Genomic DNA, 20,275 nt, shown 5'->3' with positions numbered 1-20,275 from the left:
CGGCCTGGTAGTCAACACAAACCAACAAAATACAGCATACACGAATAACACATGAATAAATTCAAAACATTACAAGAAAAAAGTTGTAAAGTTTGAATTTTCCAAATATATTATGAGGGGAAAATGCCATTTAAGTAGTAAAATTTTAAAGTTATATGAGGTGGAAAAAAGGTTGTAATTCATAATAAATTAGGGAAAAAAAGTAGAATATGAAGTAAAAAAAGAAATTATAGGAATAAAGTCATTACAAGAAGAAAGTTTAAATAGTTGGAAATGTAAAAAATGTGAACAGCAGTAAATATTTTACATGACTAGATAAAAAAAAGTAAAATAATTTGAAATTTAATGAGAAAAAAAGATTTTTATAAAAAAATAATTTTATATCATAACGTGAGAAAAAATGTATAAAGTTTAAAAAGCAGTAATCTTTTAATATATGAAGAGAAAAATCAGCTGTGCTTTTACAGGAATAATCAAAAATTTAAGAGAAAAAGGTTATCTAACAAAACAGTTGTAATAACATAACATGAGGGGGGAAAATGTCATTAAAATAATATTTTAATGTCAAGATATTATGAGTAATATTTGGAAATTTAGGTTGCAGAAAAACTTAATATAAATATGATAGGAATAAAGTCATAACTACAAGAAGAAAACTTACAAAAAGAAAGCTGAAATAGTTGGAAAGTTAAAAAAAACAGCTGAAATAATAGTAATATGAAAAAAAGAAAGCTGAAATATTTGGAAAATTAAGAAAAATTGCATAAATGTGTGTGTGTGTGGGGGGGGGGCAACGAGCGAAGTTCATACTAACTGCTTTTTCACCTAGTATATCACAAAGCTGAGATGCAGTGGTGTGAAAAAGTGATTGCCCCCTAAAGCTAATAACTGGTTGGGCCACCCTTAGCAGCAACAACTGCAATCAAGCGTTTGTGATAACTTGCAATGAGTCTCTTACAGTGCTGTGGAGGAATTTTGGCCCACTCATCTTTGCTGAATTGTTGTCATTCAGTCACATATTGGGAGGCTTTTCCAGCATGAAGCCTTTTTAAGGTCATGCCACAGCATCTCAATAGGATTCAGTTCAGGATTTTGACTAGGCCAAAAAGTTCAACCTCCTCAGACCACAGAGTATTTTCCCAAAGGTCTTGGGGATCATCAATGTTTTGTTCATGTTTTCACACAGGTCCATGTAGGTTTGGGTTTCATTTAAAAACTGCATTTTGTGTTGAGCAAACACTTTTTCCACATTGTATCACTTGTTAGCATATCAATGCGTGTTGCTTTACAAAACATCAATGTCTCATCTTGGCTATGTGGCCTTTGCTGGAAAAACGTTTGTATACACTACTACTGTATGTAGATGAAATAATCAGGTGTGAGTTTTGTGCATATAAAAACATATTATGCTACGTCAACATTTCATCAAACTGCCCTTTGCTGCAGTCATATCACTTTCATTTATTAAAACCAGGAAAATGCTTACAAAATAATAGCGGTACATACAGTAAGGTGCAATGTTGCATTTTGCCCCCCCCCCCCGACTAGTGGTAACATCCTAAGCAAGTGATGTTTATTAAACCATTGGTGTACATTTTCTCTCAGCCTGTTGAAATCCTGTAAGTATCACCGATTTACAACAGAATGCATTGGTAACACTGGAATGCTGTGAAAGATTGGTGTTATTGCTTAGGATCTTTAATGAACAACAGACCAGGCTGAAGATCAACCAAGTCGAAATAAAAAGTGCTGCTAAAGCCAATTATTAAACCGTCTTTCATAAGAGGGAACAAAAGAAAGACACTGTCGGATTGAAGCTACATGATTGCAACAAGGTGAGGTTATTTTAGCACGGCTGAATGCAAACAAAAGCAATTAAGTCATCTCCCGACAGAATTAAAGTCTCACTGCAAAACTGAAGATATGCTTTGAGCAGTATATATTACGTATGTACAATGTACAAATCCTACTTAAGGCTGCCTGCTGAACAACTCCAATTTTTTTTTTTTAAAGCAAACTCACCACAGGCTAAGTAATACAAATCCTGCGAAGCCACAGTGCCTTCAAATGTCCAGTTGGGGTGGGGTTTTGGAGTAAAAGTGAATATAAGTGATACTGTAAACATTCCCGTAATGACTTGTTGGTGGCGCTAACCCTCACTCCTGCTTTTTGTTGTCGTTGCTTGTAATCTACAGGAGCCACAATCAGGTTGACTAATTCTGCAGTCTATAATGGCTAACAACGTCTCTTAAATAAAACGATGTAGAGACGTGACAGGAGTGAAACTGAAACATGAAAGCGTTGGTCAGTTGGTACACCACGTTAAGGCCAGAGGGGAGCATCCAAAGTGGAATTATACTGTCATGTTTTCATCATTAACCAAAAAAAACAAAATATAGGATATCCAATATATATATATATGTACGTATATATTACAGATTTCATAACTTAGCATAAGAGGGCTGTGCCATGACTATGGGAGTGTGTCCCGCTGCCCCTCCCACTGTTGTGCAGTCAGCAGTGTGGCACCCCAGCCCACAACACCACACCGCATCGGTCTGGAGAGGATTCCAGCAGTACGTGTCGGCCACGCCAGGCCGTGCGTCCGTGTTTCATTTTAGGAGCTCTCCAGCGCATCCAGGACTTTCATGATCTGCTGCTTGATCACCTTGGTGGCGTCACCCGCATTGGGTATCAAATATCTGCAGGGAGGGAACACGGTTCAGTGTATAATGTTGTAGCAATGCTGTAAAAACCATACACCACATTGACCACAACATGAAAGTGGGCTATACGTTGCATCATCAGGAGTAAGTGCTATTAGCGCTATTTGTGATGGAGCAATCATCTGAGAAACTAACATTAAATAAAAAAAAAAAGACGACAAAGTCAGAGTGAAGGGACAATGTTTACACTAGGGGCGACCAAACGTGTTTCCAGTGAGGGCCACATCACCACTGTGATACTTTAAGATATGCTAAGTAGTGCATCACAGTCTTGTTATAGAGCAGTGATTCCCAAAGTGTGGGCCATGAGAGGTCATTAAAAATAGGATTCATTTTTGCAAATATTATTTTTTCAATTATTTTTATTGCAAAATATTTATTGCATGATTTAGAAATATATATTTATAGGCCTAAGTAATAATCTATTGAGTGATATTGACCTGTCACAATATTTTAGGAACCTTATACAGTTTATGATTGGAACGTAGCTCTCTGGTCATCATGTCGGTCTTGAATGCAGTTATGAAAAGTATGAGAATTAAGTCTTGTGTGTGCACCACAGATTAAAAATTTGGGCTTCCTTTATCCCCCTGCTTTCATTTCAATCCCCAATCAAAGACAAAGGTGGCCCGCGTACATTTTTTAGATTTTCAAGTGGGCCCTGAGTTGGTAAAGTTTGGGAACCCCTGTTATAGAGGCAAATTATCCTCTTAGTATCATCTTCACTCTTTGCTCCTTTCACCCCATTTCTCATGTTTTTTTTTAATTATATCATGATTATTAATTATCTAAAATATTCAACTTTCTTTTAAATAAACTTCACCAATTTCATGTTTGGAATATTATGACTTTATTCCTATAATATTTGGACTTTTCCCCAACCTATTTTCCAAAAACCTCATATTATGGCTTTTAAAAATTATTTTTTTTTCTTAGTCTATGTGACTAAAATGATGTTTACTAATATTATGACATTATTCCTGTAAATTTAAATTTTCTCTTTAGAATCCAACTTTTTTTCTCTGAACATTCTGACTTTATTCTCGTAAAATGACAATAAATATTTTGTTTTTTAAATCTTATTTCAATTTTCTTCTTGCAATTTCTCTTCTTTCAAGGGGACCTATTATGCTTTTGTATTGAGTTGTGGACTCCTACGATAACCAGCACAGAAAGCTTTCTAGATCTTCCAGATTCTGCACCTCTGTGTGTTTCCATTGATTTCCTGCTTCCAACCTAAAGGTAGTGCTGTACGGTACAAGAAATTCACTCGCACGTGTACCAAGAAATTACTGTGCCCAGGCATGTCATAAAGCACAAGGACATGCGGTTGTCACTGTAACGAAATGAAACCAAAAAATTAAGGTGGTCGTGTAGTACAAACCGGCTGAACAGTAACAAATGGAATCGTACCGTTCCACCGCTGAGATCTCCACTCCGGCCGAGTTGTTGCTTCCAAACTTGAAGGTGATGAGCTCTGGGTGCTTCTTCTTGGACGTGATCTTCACCACGGTGCTCAGCGCTTGCCTGGACTGGATGTAAGCAAAGCCTTTCCTGGCGGCGATCTCGCGGAGGCAGTACATGTGAGTTGCCGTGATGAGCAAGTGGCTGGAAATCAAAAACAAAAGTGAAGACTAACTCTGGTCTGTAAAAAAAAAAAACAGTGAAGACTTATTTAAAAGGTCCCATATTTTTTAGCCAAGTGGTTAGCGCACAGGCCTCACAGCTAGGAGACCAGAGTTCAATCCCTCGGCCATCTCTGTGTGGAGTTTGCATGTTCTCCGGGTACTCCGGTTTCCTCCCACATTCCAAAAACATGCATAAAATTTGTTGTAAGTTGTAGAAGACGTTAAGAGAATAAAGTCAAATTATGGGAATAAAGTCATAATTATGAGAAGAAAATCTACATTAAAAAGATGTAGTTGAAAATGTTGCAAAATAAAAAAAAAACTGCAGAAATAAAACAGCATTAAATTTACACGAGGGTGGTACGGCGGTCGAGTGGTTAGCACACAGACCCCACAGCTAGGAGAACCAAGGTTTGATTCCACCCATGGCCATCTCTGTGTGGAGTTTGCATGTTCTCCCCGTGCATGCGTGGGTTTTTTCCGGGTACTCCGGTTTCCTCCCACATTCCAAAAACATGCTAGGTTAATTGGCGACTCCAAATTGTCCATAGGTATGAATGTGAGTGTGAATGGTTGTTTGTCTATATGTGCCCTGTGATTGGCTGGCCACCAGTCCAAGGTGTACCCCGCCTCTCGCCCGAAGACAGCTGGGATAGGCTCCAGCACCCTTGTGAGGAAAAGCGGTCGAAAATGAATGAATATTTTTATATGCATATTATCACATTTTGTAAATGCATCATGGCCAGTTATGCAGGTTCAACAGTCCCCTGCAAATACTGTCAGATTGCAGTCCTTGCACATATTGCATCATTAAGAAGTCACTAGTGGAGGATGGTCAAGTGAGTCACTTTCCACACAGGAAATAATGTTACTCATAGAATTCTTCTCCTTTAAGTTTGTGCTTCTCATTTGTGCCCACCATGAAGGACTCAATGTTGGATTTGACAAATTGTACCCGTGGATATGTCCCAATCAAATATCATTACTGCTACCACATCACATCGGTATGACATAATGCCCCTCATATGGACTAGATAATTATTGGGCACCCCCATTCACAATGCATGTCTTTCATTGGCTGACCTGGGGAACATGTGACCGGTTTCTTTGACCTCATTGCACGGGATGTGATGCTTCACGTCCGGTTTGTTGATCCAGGTCTGGATGTTGACAATCTCCTTCCTGTCATCATCCGACATGGACGAGCTGTCAATCTCATCTGAAAGCAAAGAAGAGCCTCCCGTCAATCAGACGCTGATGAAAGCGTTACAGCGTGGCTGTGATAGAGGGCTTCACCTGTGTCGTACTCCTCTTCATCACCGATACTGAAAACGGGCTTCACCCCCCGGTAAGGTTTGCCTACTCTGTCGCTGCTGCTGACATGTCTGCAAGGCAAACGACAACATCAGCGGGCGGGAAGCAGACATCAGAGTTTGTTTTTTCATGCACGCAGAAAAATGGTGAACAGACTGCAATGGCTGCGGGGAGAAATTAAAAGCCCTCGGCTGAACACGGAGTTAGTTTCCTGCAGAAAACACACCTTTCCTGTAGTAATGGTTCATTGCGGAATATTTGGTACAATTGGCATTAGAAATGTCATCACGGAAACATGACAACAGAAAGAATGAGCTTTTTATTTGTTCACCTGCACAGTACGAGTAATCTCGCCACATTGGATCATTTTTTTTAATTATTGGTTGTCAGAGCTTATTTTTTTACTGTAGTTTGATCTCTTTTAGCTGGTGGTGTGGGAATGCAACCCCTGCAAATAGCAGGATCTACTGTAACAGTGTTAATAGTAGTGATGAGCATTAGACTATACTGTTATTCATTTTGCTGATTATCGGAATTGTGATTTTGAGACTGTGATTTCGTATGTGGAAATTGATACAGAATGTGCAGTACTTGGCTGTAAAACAGCAGCAGCACTGCTGATTAGGTCCCCGATGGGCCCATTTTATTCCACTCTGGGTTCTTGTTGACCTGAAAGGTGGACCTTCAGTGTCATTCCACTGCCAAACAATTCAGATTCCAAAAGTCCACGGTTTACATCAATGCTACGGCAATACTAGAGAAAGTATTTGAGCAATGGTTGGTGTTCCGGGGGAAATAAGCCAATATCTACAGGGCTCTACATTAAAAACAAAAATGACTTGCCCATGGGGAATCCTTAAGGTGAGAACTACTTGCACGAACTTGCCCCATGTAAAATGAAAAGACTGCCATAATGATATCATATATCAATATATGCTGATAATTCATCAGATAATAGTACTGACGCATTGTATTTGGAGGAATGTCTGAAAAATTGTGGAGATGTATGTTAACATGGCATGCCATACTACCTTACACATCGTAGTAAGCAGTGATATTTATAAGTTGTGCACCACAATGAAACATTATTGAATAGACACATTTGTGTACTAGTAAAGTGTTTTTAATTCAGAAAAAAAATGCTCAATGGTCAAAAATAATTTGTGAAGCAAAGGTGAGAAAAATACACAGAGAAATGGAAGCGCTAGATTTTGTAGCTTGTGCAAAATCAGCACTTGGTATTGGATCTAATCGGTGGTGTTTCATTGTGACCACTTCAAATTGTCACAGCAATGTGATTCACTCACCTTTGCCATCATTTGATTTGCTGCCGCTAATAAAATACTTGTTTAGGAGGCACTGGTTCATCACTTTTTGGTGTTTTCCTTCACAAGTTGTTGAAGAATTAGACGATGTTGGCAGGGACGCCACACGATAGATGTTTTTTCGTAGTCAAACCATCGCTGATTGGTTGATCGCGAACAAGAACGGGTGTGGGTAAAACCGTGTGGACTGTGGACTACGGACCGTGGTCTAAATAAAGGATTCTGATTGGTCCATTTCAAGATTTGCAAGGATTGGTTTGCAAATTACCACCGGAATTACATAGTCCGTGTTTTACCAACACCCAACAAGAACCGCTTTAAAAAAAACTTCGCAGTATGGCATGCCAAAGTGCACTTACCCGACGGGAATATCACAGATTGGATTTACTTGCCCCAATTTTGTTTTAACTTGCCCCGGGCCATCGGTTATTGTCGAGCACTGATCTAACTGGGCTGAAAAAGTTTGGGAAAGTGAGGTAGAGCAACAAAAATGAAATGGAAAGACAGGCTGTTACGGTGATGTGCTCGGCCAAGGAAAAGGTGAAGGTCCTTTTTCTATGTGTCAGACAACTGAAGTAGAAATAAGGCAATGGTAGGGCGTGTGAGGATGAATAAATGTTGCCCTGCACAAGCCTAACAGCAACTTGAGCACGATGATGTGGCGTTAGTGAAAGCATGACTAGCATGTGTGTGTGTGTGAGGGTTATTCAAGGCATGGATGCTACATGCATTAATGTGACACCAGAACAGCCATGTTGGCATGCTGTGGCTGACAAACCAGGTAGCCAGAGCTTACCTATCAGGAATCACCTTGTCTGGCCAGGGCAGATTGAAAGATATTCTATAAGGTACAAGGCACGGTGAATATATTAAGTGTTGGCGAGGGAACATACAAACTATGCATCGTTATAGATTGAGGGATGTCGATGGCAATAACACAAAGGTTTTACTTGTAAGGCAGGGGCGTCCAAATGTTCCACTGAGGGCCACATAGTGAAAAATGGATGCAACTTTGATAGAAGTTATATATTTTTCAATATGAAACTGCATCTCAGCTTTGTGAAAAAAGCCTATTAGCATGAGCTTGATTTTCTTTTAAATTTCTAAATATTTCAACTTCCTTCTAAAACAGTGATTCCCAAAGTGTGGGCCGTGGTGGTACTGCAGGTGGGCCATGAAAGGTCATTAAAAATGATTCATTTTTGCAAATATTATTTTTTGAAATTCTCGTGTGTACACCACAGATTAAAAGTTTGGGCTTCCTTTATCGCCCTGCTTTCATTTCAATCCTCAATCTTAATAATAATAATAATAACAACAATAATCACAATAACAATAATAATAACAGTAATAACAATAACAATAATTTATAAAATAAATATGATAATCAATTATTACTATTATTATTAATGTTAATAATAACAACAATTATTCTGCTTATTATTATTAATAATAATTATTATTATTAAGTTAAGTGCTCTGAGAACGCAGCATTTCGTCTATGTATTGTTTATAGGACATTTTTTTGATTTTCAAGTGGGCCCTGAGTTGGTAAAGTTTGGGATCCCCTGTTCTAAAACAATCTTTGTACATATGACTTTACTCGGCTTTTCACCCACAATAATATAACTTTCTTCCAACATAATTTTCCAAAATTGACAACTTTATTTTGTTTTCTTAACTTAAACAAAAAAAAGCATTATTGCTTTAAAGGGGAATTGCACTTTATTTTGCCCATCATTCCCAATCCTTATGTGAAACATGAACACATTTCTTTCCCTTTTCTGTGCATTATAACATGAGAAAACAAATTAATATCAGCTCTCACAGTGCTGTCATTGAGATACACCTATCTCAACTATGAAGCCCTCTAAAAAAAAAACAAAAAACAACATAGCATGGTTTGATATCCATGCTGTGATCACGCATTAACACATACACTGATGATAACATGTAATAGTTGCAGCATCTTGCTCTGTTTCCATGATTTAAAACACTACCCAAACTTCTAATAGACACTACTTTATTTGTGTTTTAGTTTAAAAAAAAATGTCTCTCTTAAATATGAGTTTTCTATTTTTGTTGCCATTTTTTTTCTTGTTAAATGATATTTTTTAAATGTGCAGTGGGCCAATAAAAACAAACAAGGCTGTGCCACAAATGGCCTCCCGGGCTGCACTTTGGACACCCCTGTTGTAAGGAAACATTCTATCTCCATTCTCACCTGTCTACGGGGGTGGACGTGTTCTCAATGAAGCTGATCATCTTCTCCTTCACGTTCACCGACTTGGACTTGAGAGCGAAGGTCATCTTGTTGACCAAAGACTTGACACCTTTGCTGTCGCTCAAAGAGTCTCCCTGGATTGGACAGACAGCGTGGATTTGTCACCTTCCTCCATTTCAGCGCATGAAAATTATACAAAACATACGTCTGCCGAGCTGAGGCTGCTGTGTGAACCCGACGTACTGACGATCCAGTGGATGTAAGACGAGTCCAGTCCCTCCACGTTCATGTCCACCAGGTGCTGCTGCAAGGCTGGAGGGACCAAATAAGCGTCAATGGGTCAGGAGACCATATCACATCCACACTAGGCTCTTTTCAGGGTTACACTCACCCATAAATCCCCCCTTAGCAATGCTGACGTACTCTTTGTTTTTCTGCAACACAAAGCCTTTATTGAGCAACAAGACTCATGGAAGTCATTTACACCCCCTTTGTGAGCGTCTCACCTGCAGGAAGTGGGCCAGCACCATGTTCATGTACATGTCCTCCTCCTCTCGGCCGCTTCCCATGAAGCACAGGTGCTCTCCACTGGCGATGGAGCCCGACTCCAGAGACTGCTTCTGGGCCTCCAGGAGGGACTTCACAGAGAGGGCAAACTCTGATGGGTTCTGGAGCATCTGTAAAGATACATGGATGTTACACCGCTCTCAAATTGACCAGCAGAGAACACTCAAGTAAGGATGTCCCCGTCCACGATTGATAATATTGAGCCTATATTAGAAAATGGAAAAAACAATATTGGATTCAAACCTCCGATATTGCCATTCTGATACAAGCAGTCGATTCCAGATTGCCCCCCCATCACGTCTATCCAGCAATGACCCGTGTGATCACAACAATAGCGTTAGCTAGCGGTGGTAACAAAGTAGCAAAAATTACAACGTTTGTCTGTTTCTTATAATATTGTGACTTTAAAAATAAAATGTTTTCTCTTAATATTTTTACTTTATTCTTGTAAATTTAATGCTGTTTTATTTCTGCAGTTTTGGGTTTTTTTGCAACATTTTCAACTACATCTTTTTTAATGTAGATTTTCTTCTCATAATTATGACTTTATTCCCATAATTTTACTTTATTCTCTTAACTTTTTCCACAACTTACAACAAATTTTATACAACTGAAAATATGCCCCACCCCATAATATTATGACCTTATTCTCATGAAATTGTGACTTTATTCTTGTAAAAAAAAATTTTTTTTTTCGATTTGTGCTGTTTTTTAATGTTTTTTTCTTCAGTTTAGTAATTATATTTTTAGAAAGTGCCAAGGGCAGCCAGCAAATGGCCAGTAGGCCGTACTTTGGACACCCCTACTCACAAGATCAGAATCCAGATGGAAGGCTGTGGACAGATGCCCGGCATTGTACTGCTCAGCCGGCCTGCAATCCACCACGAAGAAACGCACCCCATCCTGAGGAGACAAGTCTGATGTGAGCACACATGAGCGCCAGCTGCTTGTGCGTGTAGAGGAAGCTCAAAGAGTTTGAAGCTCGGTGACCTGCTGCAGCTGGTTGGCCTGCAGGATTTCAGGGACGGACACGGGGAGGCACAGCGCCTGACTCAAGTCGATGTCCTCCTCTTTCAGAGCCACCAGGCTGCTACCAAACAGGTTCTGGTTCATCTGGAAAGAGAGAAAAACAGCCACTCAGCATCAAGGCTAGTCATGGGAGGTAAATCTCGAAGAAGAGGAGCCCAACCTTCCTGAGCGACAGAGGGGTCTTGCTCTGGTAGTACTGCGCCAGAGAAAATAGATCCTCAATATCTTCAGCCTCCAGCAGGGATGGAGATTCTTCCAGCATTTCTATGAGACAATGCAGTCCTTTCACATGACACCCAGTCAGGACATACAGGTGGTCCCTACAGGTGGGCTACTGATGGCTTTCTTTCCTTGTGCAAGTCAGATCTTTTACCTAAATCACTGTTTCCATATTTTTATTTTTTTGTGGCGGGGTGCTGCAGTTACACTTGAACCGCCACAGAAATATGTGGCACTACTTTTTTTTGTCTCATCTCCCCAAGCTTTTGTGATAGATTTTTCTTGCATGCTGATGGCTTTCTTTTTCTTTGGGGCTATTCTTCCACCGGTGCGTACTATTAACTAGTTCTCCAGCAAGGGAGAGCGTTGGTAAACACAGTACGTGGTAAACAGAGGACCACCGGGGTTTACTAAACTCGCGTGAAAGCAACTTACTGATGATGTCCTCCTTGTTGTCTCCTTCTCGGGCAAGGATGGTCTCTCTACGGGAAGAAAAACAACATTTAGTATATTAGATCATAATTTGTAATTATTAATAATTATTATAGTATAAATATTATTAAATTGCTCTTGTGTCACCTTGTGGCCCTTACGGCTTAAAACTAGCCATCACCTCTTTTTTCATCTTGTGCAAAAGATCGTATAAATACGTCTTCATCATTAGGGTTGAAACAAAGACCCCCCCCCCCATAAATACATATTTGTTAGCAAATTAGTTATATATGTATATAACATATAATATATATAATTATAATATATATAACGGTAATATTAAAAACAATTATAGCGTACTGTAGGGCTGCATGGTGGACGAGTGGTTAGCATGCAGGCCTCACAGCTAGCTTTGAATATATGTGCCCTGTGATTGGCTGGCCACCAGTCCAGGGTGTACCCCGCTTCTTGCCCGACGACAGCTGGGATAGGCTCCAGCACCCCCGCCACCCCCGTGAGGATAAGCGGTAGAAAATGAATGAATGAATAATGTACTATAATTAAATTATATTATAAGACTACAATATAACAATTTAATATAATGAAATAAATTCTCATAAACAAACAAAAATTATATTTAAAACTGAAAAAAAAAAACAAATTCAAATAAAATTACATACAATATAAAACAATAATAAAAGATAAATTATATTATATATTGTGGCGGTCCATTCGCCCCCCACCAAACATTCATTCACATTTCTATACCAGTGTGTCACAAGACGGTGACTCTGGGATGCAATCTGGAGAGTCGAAGCGAGAACCCTCTAACATAATAAACAAGGATTTACTGTGTCAGGAAAGAGCCAAGCCTCCAGAAAACCTACTTGGCATTGACGAGGATGACTAGCATGAGGAAGAAGATGAGGAAAGGGTCAGCCTGCTGGAGGTAGGAGTCCCACAAAGCCTGGGTGACCTCGGGTATGCAGTGGCTGGAGAACAGGCTGCCCAGCTGTGAGGGTAAGAGTCGTCATTATCATCATCGTTCATGATTAAAGTGTGCCAAAGAGAAGCAGGAATTCCAGAAATTCAAACACACCCAGTTGATGGCGTAGGAGTCAGGCGTGATCTTTTTGGTATCCAAGAAGGAGCAGAGTTCTGGCTCATGGTACTGAAGGAGCAGCCTGTACAGGTGGAAGGGGTGGCCTTTGGGCACACATTCCCTATTGGGGAAAAAAAAAAAAAGTTAGTTGCATGTTAGTTTATGCCTGGACGGTGTGAGGAGGCTCACCGTGGGATGTGCTTGTTCATGACGGCGTAGAAGCAGTTGTACAGGTCGCTCCGTGGCAGCCGAAGAGCCAGCAGCGGTTTGAGGAGGTGTGGCCAGCTCAGCTCCGAGGTGAAGCTGATGTTGCGTGACTTGCAGTAGAACGTGATGACCGCCTCCACGTCGGACACCATGCCCGTCCTCTCTCCCTCGGATGCTTCCAGCTGATCTGAACGGGGGAAGCAAGCAAATGTAGGATTATCACATGACGTCTTCCTTTTCCCGCTTTAAATTAAATGATTAAAAGTTCCCTTATGTGCAAAAGTTACTTTTTAATGATGTAAAATGCGATCTCTCATTTCCCTCATGTGTTTGCTCCACTTTGAAGAAAACACTGGATTTTCAAGTCAAACAATCTTTTCATGACATCATGAAGGAAAAGCCTCCTTCCTCAAAGACATGCTACCTCGGGCCTCTAATCCGGCCCATGTGTACGCCAACCACACCGCTTTTTCAAACAATTTTTATGGTTTAGTTGTTTAATTTAACCCACTGGGGTCACTGGGGACATTTTTTGTCCTTTCAGGTAAATATTTGCTAATGTTTGATCCTATTTTCCCCCCCAGAAGGCTTTGTTAAGATTTTTTCATAGATCAAACCACAACATGGGGGCACATTTTTAACATAAATATGAAAGATTGGACATTTTTTCAACAAAATGAAACCCTGAAATTAGAATATTTCTACCTCAGTGTAGTAAAGTAAAAAAAAAAAAATCACCAGAGGGTTAAAACAAATTAAATTAAAAGTAGGTTACACATATTTAAACAGAGCTGTTTCTATCCGTCAGTCAGCTACAGACATGGGAACATTTTTCTTCAGTAAATATGCTAACTACACTCCTTAATGTTACTACGCTGTATGATGTGATACATGGCATCTATGATGTTGGACAAACGTACAGTGCAGGTTGAATAATTCTACGGCGTCATCAATACTCGTGATCCTGTATTCCACAGCATGTTGTTGACCAGATATTTAGCTTCCTGTGTAGGAGTAGTAGTAGTAGTAGTGAAGATTGGCAACTAAAGCCACAACCAGATTGTTCCTGCAGATGGTATTAATTGATGCTGTACTTTTGTTGTACACATTCATCTGAAATTGCTCATATTCACGTAACCCATGGGTGTAGAACATTTGCAGACTACGGTTGTTGTTCTGTATTGTAAAAACATATAACAACTAAAAAAAAACAGCAAAAATTGGAAAATCAGCAGTAATTTAAAAATAAAAGTCAAAATATTAAAAGACAATAGTTGTGACCTAACAAAAAAAAGCCATAATTTTACGAGAATAAGCTCAGGGAAAAATAACGCATTTCAGTAGCAAGTTCAAAAATTAAAAATACTTTTTTTTTTAAAGCCATAATATTCTAATAGACCAACAAAATAAAGTCGCCATTTTTGAAAAATTATGTTGCATTAGGAGGATAATGTCAAAATATTATGGGAATAAAGTCAGAATTACAAAAACAAAATTTTCAAGACATTGACATAGGTGGAACATTATTTACAAAACAGCGAAAAAACTTGTAATTTTATGAGAATAAGGTCAAAATATTACAAGAAAGTTTTATTCTGATGAGAAAAAAGTGGCATTTTTACAAAAATAAACGCATAATATTATGAGGAAACATTATGTGATTTTAGTTGGGTAGTTGAAATGTTAAAAGAAAAAAATACTTTTCCAAAACTCATTATTATGAGAATCACAACAAAACAAAGTTCTGTAAAATTAGGTTGGGGTAAAAAGTATTTTATTTTGCAGTGTGCAAACAGCTGTTAGTGCCACTTACTTGCCAGTCAAAAGCCGTTTATGTGTGTGTTATATCATAGTTATCACAACATATCAGTGAATGTTATTGTCTTATTTTTGTGAATATGTCCCTTTCTTGGCTTTTCTGGGACTTCATGGTCGCATGGGTTTGAGTCGGGTTCCCGGAACGTGTTCGGAACACACTTCCAATAAACCAATGTGGGACGTCTGAACCTTGTTTAAAATGAGTGAGAAATACTAGAATGGGAGACTTCATATTTTGCACTGCCTAACCAATTACGGTGACAATAATCCCACCCTTCCCACTAGTTGCTCACCAATCAGCTGTTGACTGCGGTTGTGAATGAGCGTTTGTTCAGGTAAATCCAGGACACCATCCCAGGGAGAGAGACTGTCTCCTTTGCCGGACACATTCAGGGCGATCTGGCGACACAAAACCAGCAATGGTTGAGTGTCATCCTCGTGCTTTTGCTGCTTTATCTTCCATGTTTCATTTGCTTCTTTAATGTGTGCCATGACGGTCTTACCTTCCACATCTTCGCTCTTTGTTGAGTTGAATTCTCCTGCACCGGGATGATGCCTTTCTCCGTCTCCATGTCAGAACTTCCCGAGTCCAGAGCCTCAGCTAGATCCTGGTCCCTGAGAATACGAATGACATTTCGTCAAAAACTTCTCAGGTTCACTCCTTACAAACATAGTGGCTAGAGTGACCAGGATTAGTGAAAACCAGGACACTGATACTGGAAGTCTACTCAAAGACACCATATTGTTTCATTAAGGCCTCTGCGGTTTCACTCTCTGTTATGATCACAAAAAGCGACACAGTGTAGCTCCCCACAGAGTCACACAAACTCTGTGGCCTCTTTATAACTTTATTCTGAGCTGAACACATCAACAGCAGTGCAATTCAAACACCATTTATGTATATCATAAACGGACACATCTCAAGTCCGTTAGTCATTGCAACACTTCCTCACTAGACAGATCGCAAGATGCTTTCACGGACACCGTGAACATCCCAACAACCCGAAAGCTGCATCTCATTTTTTCGTTGTTATTCTTGTTTAAATCACAATTACATTTAAACTGGAAAGGACATTTTATTTTGTTTTTCTAGTGTCCTTTCTCTTTTGCTGCTTTAAGTGAACATGATTAAACGCAGCTCCCATTTACGATACTACATGGGCATCTGAATGCACCAGGGCAGCCGCGCAGGTTTCAGAGTTATCGTAACATTTGATGTTCAACTAAAAGCATGCGCACAGTTCAAGTCTGATTCAAATAATCTGCTTTTAAAGGAACTATCCATCCACCCATTTTCTGTGCTGCATATACTCACTAGGATGTAGGGGTATGCTGGAGCCTATCCCAGCTAACTTCAGGCGAGAATGAATCTCTTAATTTGATTCAAATTCTGGTGCTGTTAATACATACAAATGTAAATAATCCTGCCTTATAATTTGGTCTTTCGTCAATAAAAATACGGTAACAACTGGCATATTTCAGACAGTGATTAATCATGATTAATTAATTTGAAAACTGTGATAATCCGATTTAAAGTTTTAATATACATAGTACATACACAATATACTTTCATATTTGTGGACCACAGTCCCAGGAAGATCTACCTTGCCTTCCACAAAGATGATGTTTAGCAAAAGAACACAAAATGCAAAGTAAGTATGAAAACCGCCCTAACCACCCAAAGCACATTATGTAAATGGGGTGTTCGTGGCACTTTTTGGAAGGGTTTCCCCCACCCCAGAAGAATAGGTGCATCCCATTACACGCATTATATTTCATTGAAAGTGTGCCAGTTGGTCAAACTAATGTGGTACGCTAGCTAACCAGCCTCCCCCTTGGCGTGCTTCCCTCTCACAGACATGACTGATTTCTTGATATAGAAAAATCGGTTACCGCTATACCTCGGTCGAGCTGATAATCGGCCGACCACTAATATCTACATCCACCTCTATTGATTGTCGGAATTTGGCAATTTGTTGCTTTGTTGAAGGAACATCCATTCCATCTGGTTCTCCTGTTTTGGACTGTCCTATCTTTTGGCCTGGATGTAATTCGGAGCCCTGTGAGGATCGCTTCGTTCATTCGTGCATTCTGATCCATCTCACCAATATTTTCCTTTGCTTCTATTTCGTCCTCAAGAGTGGTGCACAAGGAATTCTCATCCTTCAATAGTGCCTTGACATCATCTTGGAGAACAATGATGATATTGCATAATGCGCTATTTTCTTCCATAGGGTTTTTACATCCCTAAGAGCAGCACACAAGGCAGCTTCCATAGGGTTTATAGCCTCCTTAAAATAAAATAATTCCAATAATGCCTTGATATCATCCTGTAGAACCCTAACATCCTTGTATAATGCTCTATTTTCTTCCATAGGGTTTTTAACCTCCTTAAAAGCAGCACACAAGGCAGCACTGTCTTCCTATAATGCCTTGATATCATCCTGTAGAACCCCAATATCCTTGCATATGCTCTATTTTCTTCCATAGGGTTTTAAGTTTCTTTAAGAACACTGCACCAGGCAGCATTGTCTTCCAATAATGCATTGATATCATTCTGTAGAACCCTAACATCCTTGCATATGCTCTATTTTGTACCATAGGGTTTTTAGTTTCTTTAAGAACACTGCACCAGGCAGCATTGTCTTCCAATAATACCTTGATATCATCCTGTAGAACCCCATCATCCTTGCATTGTCTTCCTACAATTATTTTATTGCCCTGCAGAACCTTGACATTGTTGCATAATGCTCTGTTTTCTATTCTAGGATTTTCACCTCCTTAAGCGCAGCACACAAAGCCGTGTTTTCATCTTGCAATTCCTTTGTTTCTTCTCTGTTTCTTTGGTATCTTTGCTCAGTAATTCATTCTTCCATAGAGTTTATGACATCATAACAGACCTCTGCAATCATTTGGCGGAGGATTTGTACTCAAAATTAAATATCTTGATTACAGACGTGCAAAATCTAGCCCTATTTTTCTAGAAGCTTGCTGTGTTTGTGATTGCAGACACCTAATTTATCGCAGTGTTTGTAATGCATTCATCTCCTTCCTCAAGGATTGTAATAATATACAAACTTTATTCTTGAGAATATCATCAGATTCTACAACGGTTTATTGATTCGAGGCGTCCTCCTTCTCATCCGACAGCCACACTAACCTGATTCCGATTTCTCATTTTGAATCCGTAATTTCAGGGCCGGTATCATTTTGCTTTGTGTTTGTCATTGTTGCCCGGCAACCGTTTTGAACTTCAGCACTTCACTAGTTTATTTCAAGGAATCTGTACCTCTCGCCCGTCCAAAGTAAAGTTGAGGGAGTAGGCAAGCAGTTCCGATCTTGTATTCAAGTATTTGAATACTTGATACAAGTAATTTCCACTATCGTCAACAGAGCTCCTGCCATGTCTTCCCCAGCCGACAGCAAGGAAAAAAGGGTGATAGAGGTGTTCTTTCGTGCTCTAATGTTTAAAAAAACATGTTTCTAAGGTTGCAAACATGTTTTCTATGCTCTAAAAATAATGTATAAATACAGAATCCTGCTTTGTGACAATGTACTTATCAAGGTCCAAGCTGGAACCCATTAACCACCATAAACAAGAGATTACTGTATCACAAAATGCTATCTATAATCAAAAGACATAAAAAAACAACATGAAAACCATTCCAAAAATAGAACGACACAGAAACCTGATGTCAAATAGTTTTTAAGTTTTGGAAAGTTGCAAGAAGTGAGGAATTTGAGCCACAATTGTGAATGGTGTTCTATGCACAAAATGAACGCATTTTGCTTTTTCTTTGTGACTTATCCATCCATCCTCTATATTGCTTATCATCACTAGTGTTGCCAAAAAGCCATACACAAGGCAGCCAGCCTCAGGGTTCATGCACGGTTAATGCAGCCAAGTTTCTTAATCCAGGTCAATGAAAACCAGGACATATTCATCCCAAAAAACAGGCTATGTCTGGGGCAAACAGCTCGTTTGCTGTGTGTGTCAGGACCGCAACAGGTGTCAATCAAAATGAATGCCCCCCCAACACACTTTTCACTATTTCACACTGCAGAACAAGGATGACGGTAGCAAGCAGTAAGATGATCTCTGCATTGACTACTCGCTCTGACTAACAAGCAGAGGCCATTGTTCATGCAATAAAGTTGAGTCAAATCTCAGCTATCTGGTCGAGTTATAGCCCATTGTTAGCCTTCCAGCTAGCTGGCTGGCTGGTGTACCGGACTCGAATACGGGATTGTGAATACCATGACACTGGAATATTCATCAATAGTATTTTTGTCATACCGTCCCAAATGTTATAAACGAGTGTCTGTGTACGGACTCTGTCACGAGTTAACTCATGCAGCCAATTATGACTAGCTAGCTTAGTGGAGAGAGTAGAAAACAACATTAATGTGACAGAAGCCGAAACGGATTAGCGACACAACCTCATCTTCGGTCTCTGTACATCCAATTTCGTTAAGCGAGGCGGATAAAAATCATTGGCAGTGTGAGGGAATACCACGTCGTTGTGAAAACAATAGCAAATTGTCTCACCAGCTGCCCTGACCAGCTTCCTCCACCGCATCCGCCATTATTATGTTGACGGCGGAGACACGTCAAATGCCGTCAACGAAGCACAAGTCTCGCGAGAGGTTATTCCAAACCAAGGGCGGGACTAAGAACGTCATTTCTCAAATTTGTCATTTTTAATTGGACGTTAAAATGACATTAAATGATTCCTGTCTTGTCAACGGACAGGTCCTTTAGAGTGCCTATGATGTGTTTGTGTATGATGTGACTCCACTTTGTTGAATGAATTAGTTTATTCAGCCACTGTTAAAACTGCACGTTTTTGTATAAATTCAAACTAGTACAATAGTACAAATAATGTAATGGATATGATAATGGAATTACCTTGTGGTTTATTGGTTCCACATCAAACCGGCATAAGTGAATTTACGCGAAATAGGTTTCCTGCTTTATAAATGAAATATTTTAGTATTCAGAGCGTAGAAAACATGTTTAGGACCTTCTAAATACGTTTTTCAACATTGTTAGAGCCATCTCAACATGAAAGAACCTAAAAATGTCATCCAATACTTCTCTACAAGAGATGAGAAATATGATCTCAGGGAAGAAGTACATTTGAAACACTTATATGCTAGGACTATGTTAAAAAGCCATAGCATTTCAGAATGTGGAATTAAACTATGGAATGGATTGAGTAAGGACCTCAAACAATGCACAACGATGAGCCATTTCAAGAAACAATACAAGCAGTTGATGTTTGCTAAATACAAGGATGAAGAGTCTTGAACCAGTCATGATGTGCTATACATATCACTATATTGACACTTACTATGGTACACATTATGTCATTGTATGGTCATATCACCTTGTACTTCGGTACGAGGTGCATTATTTAAAAAAAAAACAACAACCTTAAACTGTATTATGGAAAGCAGGAAGTGAACAAATGTAACAGTTACTGATTGTAAAAGTACCAGATGGAGGGGTAGGATTTAATAAGCTTTGCTTCTTCCTACTCCTTTTGGACATGTGGAACTGTGAACTGATTATGGGATGCATTCAATTGTAATCTGATGCATGTTCAAATGAAATTAAACCATTACCATTACAAAATAACATCACTACTAGAAAAAATAAGAGAAAATAATTCAAGACATCC

General features: G+C 39.3%; 1 protein-coding gene across 2 annotated transcripts; it reads right to left on the bottom strand.

The window, feature by feature from the left end:
- Positions 1-1,428: 1,428 nt before the first annotated feature.
- Positions 1,429-19,250, bottom strand: tbc1d23 (TBC1 domain family, member 23). 2 transcript variants are annotated; one of them, XM_058073873.1, is made up of 19 exons: positions 19,141-19,250; positions 15,095-15,206; positions 14,885-14,990; positions 12,756-12,960; positions 12,564-12,687; positions 12,352-12,476; positions 11,468-11,514; positions 10,974-11,077; positions 10,775-10,897; positions 10,595-10,687; positions 9,724-9,894; positions 9,609-9,651; positions 9,423-9,529; positions 9,218-9,351; positions 7,790-7,834; positions 5,651-5,739; positions 5,438-5,573; positions 4,140-4,334; positions 1,429-2,702 (listed from the first exon to the last, which is right to left on the bottom strand). In XM_058073873.1, the coding sequence occupies exons 1-19, from the start codon at positions 19,176-19,178 to the stop codon at positions 2,618-2,620; spliced, it is 2,082 nt and encodes a 693-aa protein (XP_057929856.1). In that variant the 5' UTR covers positions 19,179-19,250; the 3' UTR covers positions 1,429-2,617. The 2 variants fall into 2 exon arrangements, with proteins under 2 accessions (XP_057929856.1, XP_057929857.1); XM_058073874.1 differs by lacking the exon at positions 7,790-7,834 and having other exon boundaries at positions 1,430-2,702; positions 19,141-19,243.
- Positions 19,251-20,275: the final 1,025 nt, after the last annotated feature.

Source organism: Doryrhamphus excisus, chromosome 5, assembly GCF_030265055.1.
Source record: "Doryrhamphus excisus isolate RoL2022-K1 chromosome 5, RoL_Dexc_1.0, whole genome shotgun sequence".
Taxonomy (NCBI): domain Eukaryota; kingdom Metazoa; phylum Chordata; class Actinopteri; order Syngnathiformes; family Syngnathidae; genus Doryrhamphus; species Doryrhamphus excisus.
Note: the sequence above shows the minus strand (reverse complement) of the source record. Positions and strands in the feature narration are given on the sequence as shown.

Coding starts and splice junctions, on each gene's coding strand:
- tbc1d23 (XM_058073873.1), bottom strand. CDS start 19,178: ATGGCGGATGCGGTGGAGGAAGCTGGTCAGGGCAGCTG. Junction 11,515..12,351: donor GTCATCCTCGTCAATGCCAA/GTAGGTTTTCTG, acceptor TTCTTCCCGTAG/AGAGACCATCCTTGCCCGAG. Junction 10,898..10,973: donor CCCCTCTGTCGCTCAGGAAG/GTTGGGCTCCTC, acceptor CTCTCTTTCCAG/ATGAACCAGAACCTGTTTGG.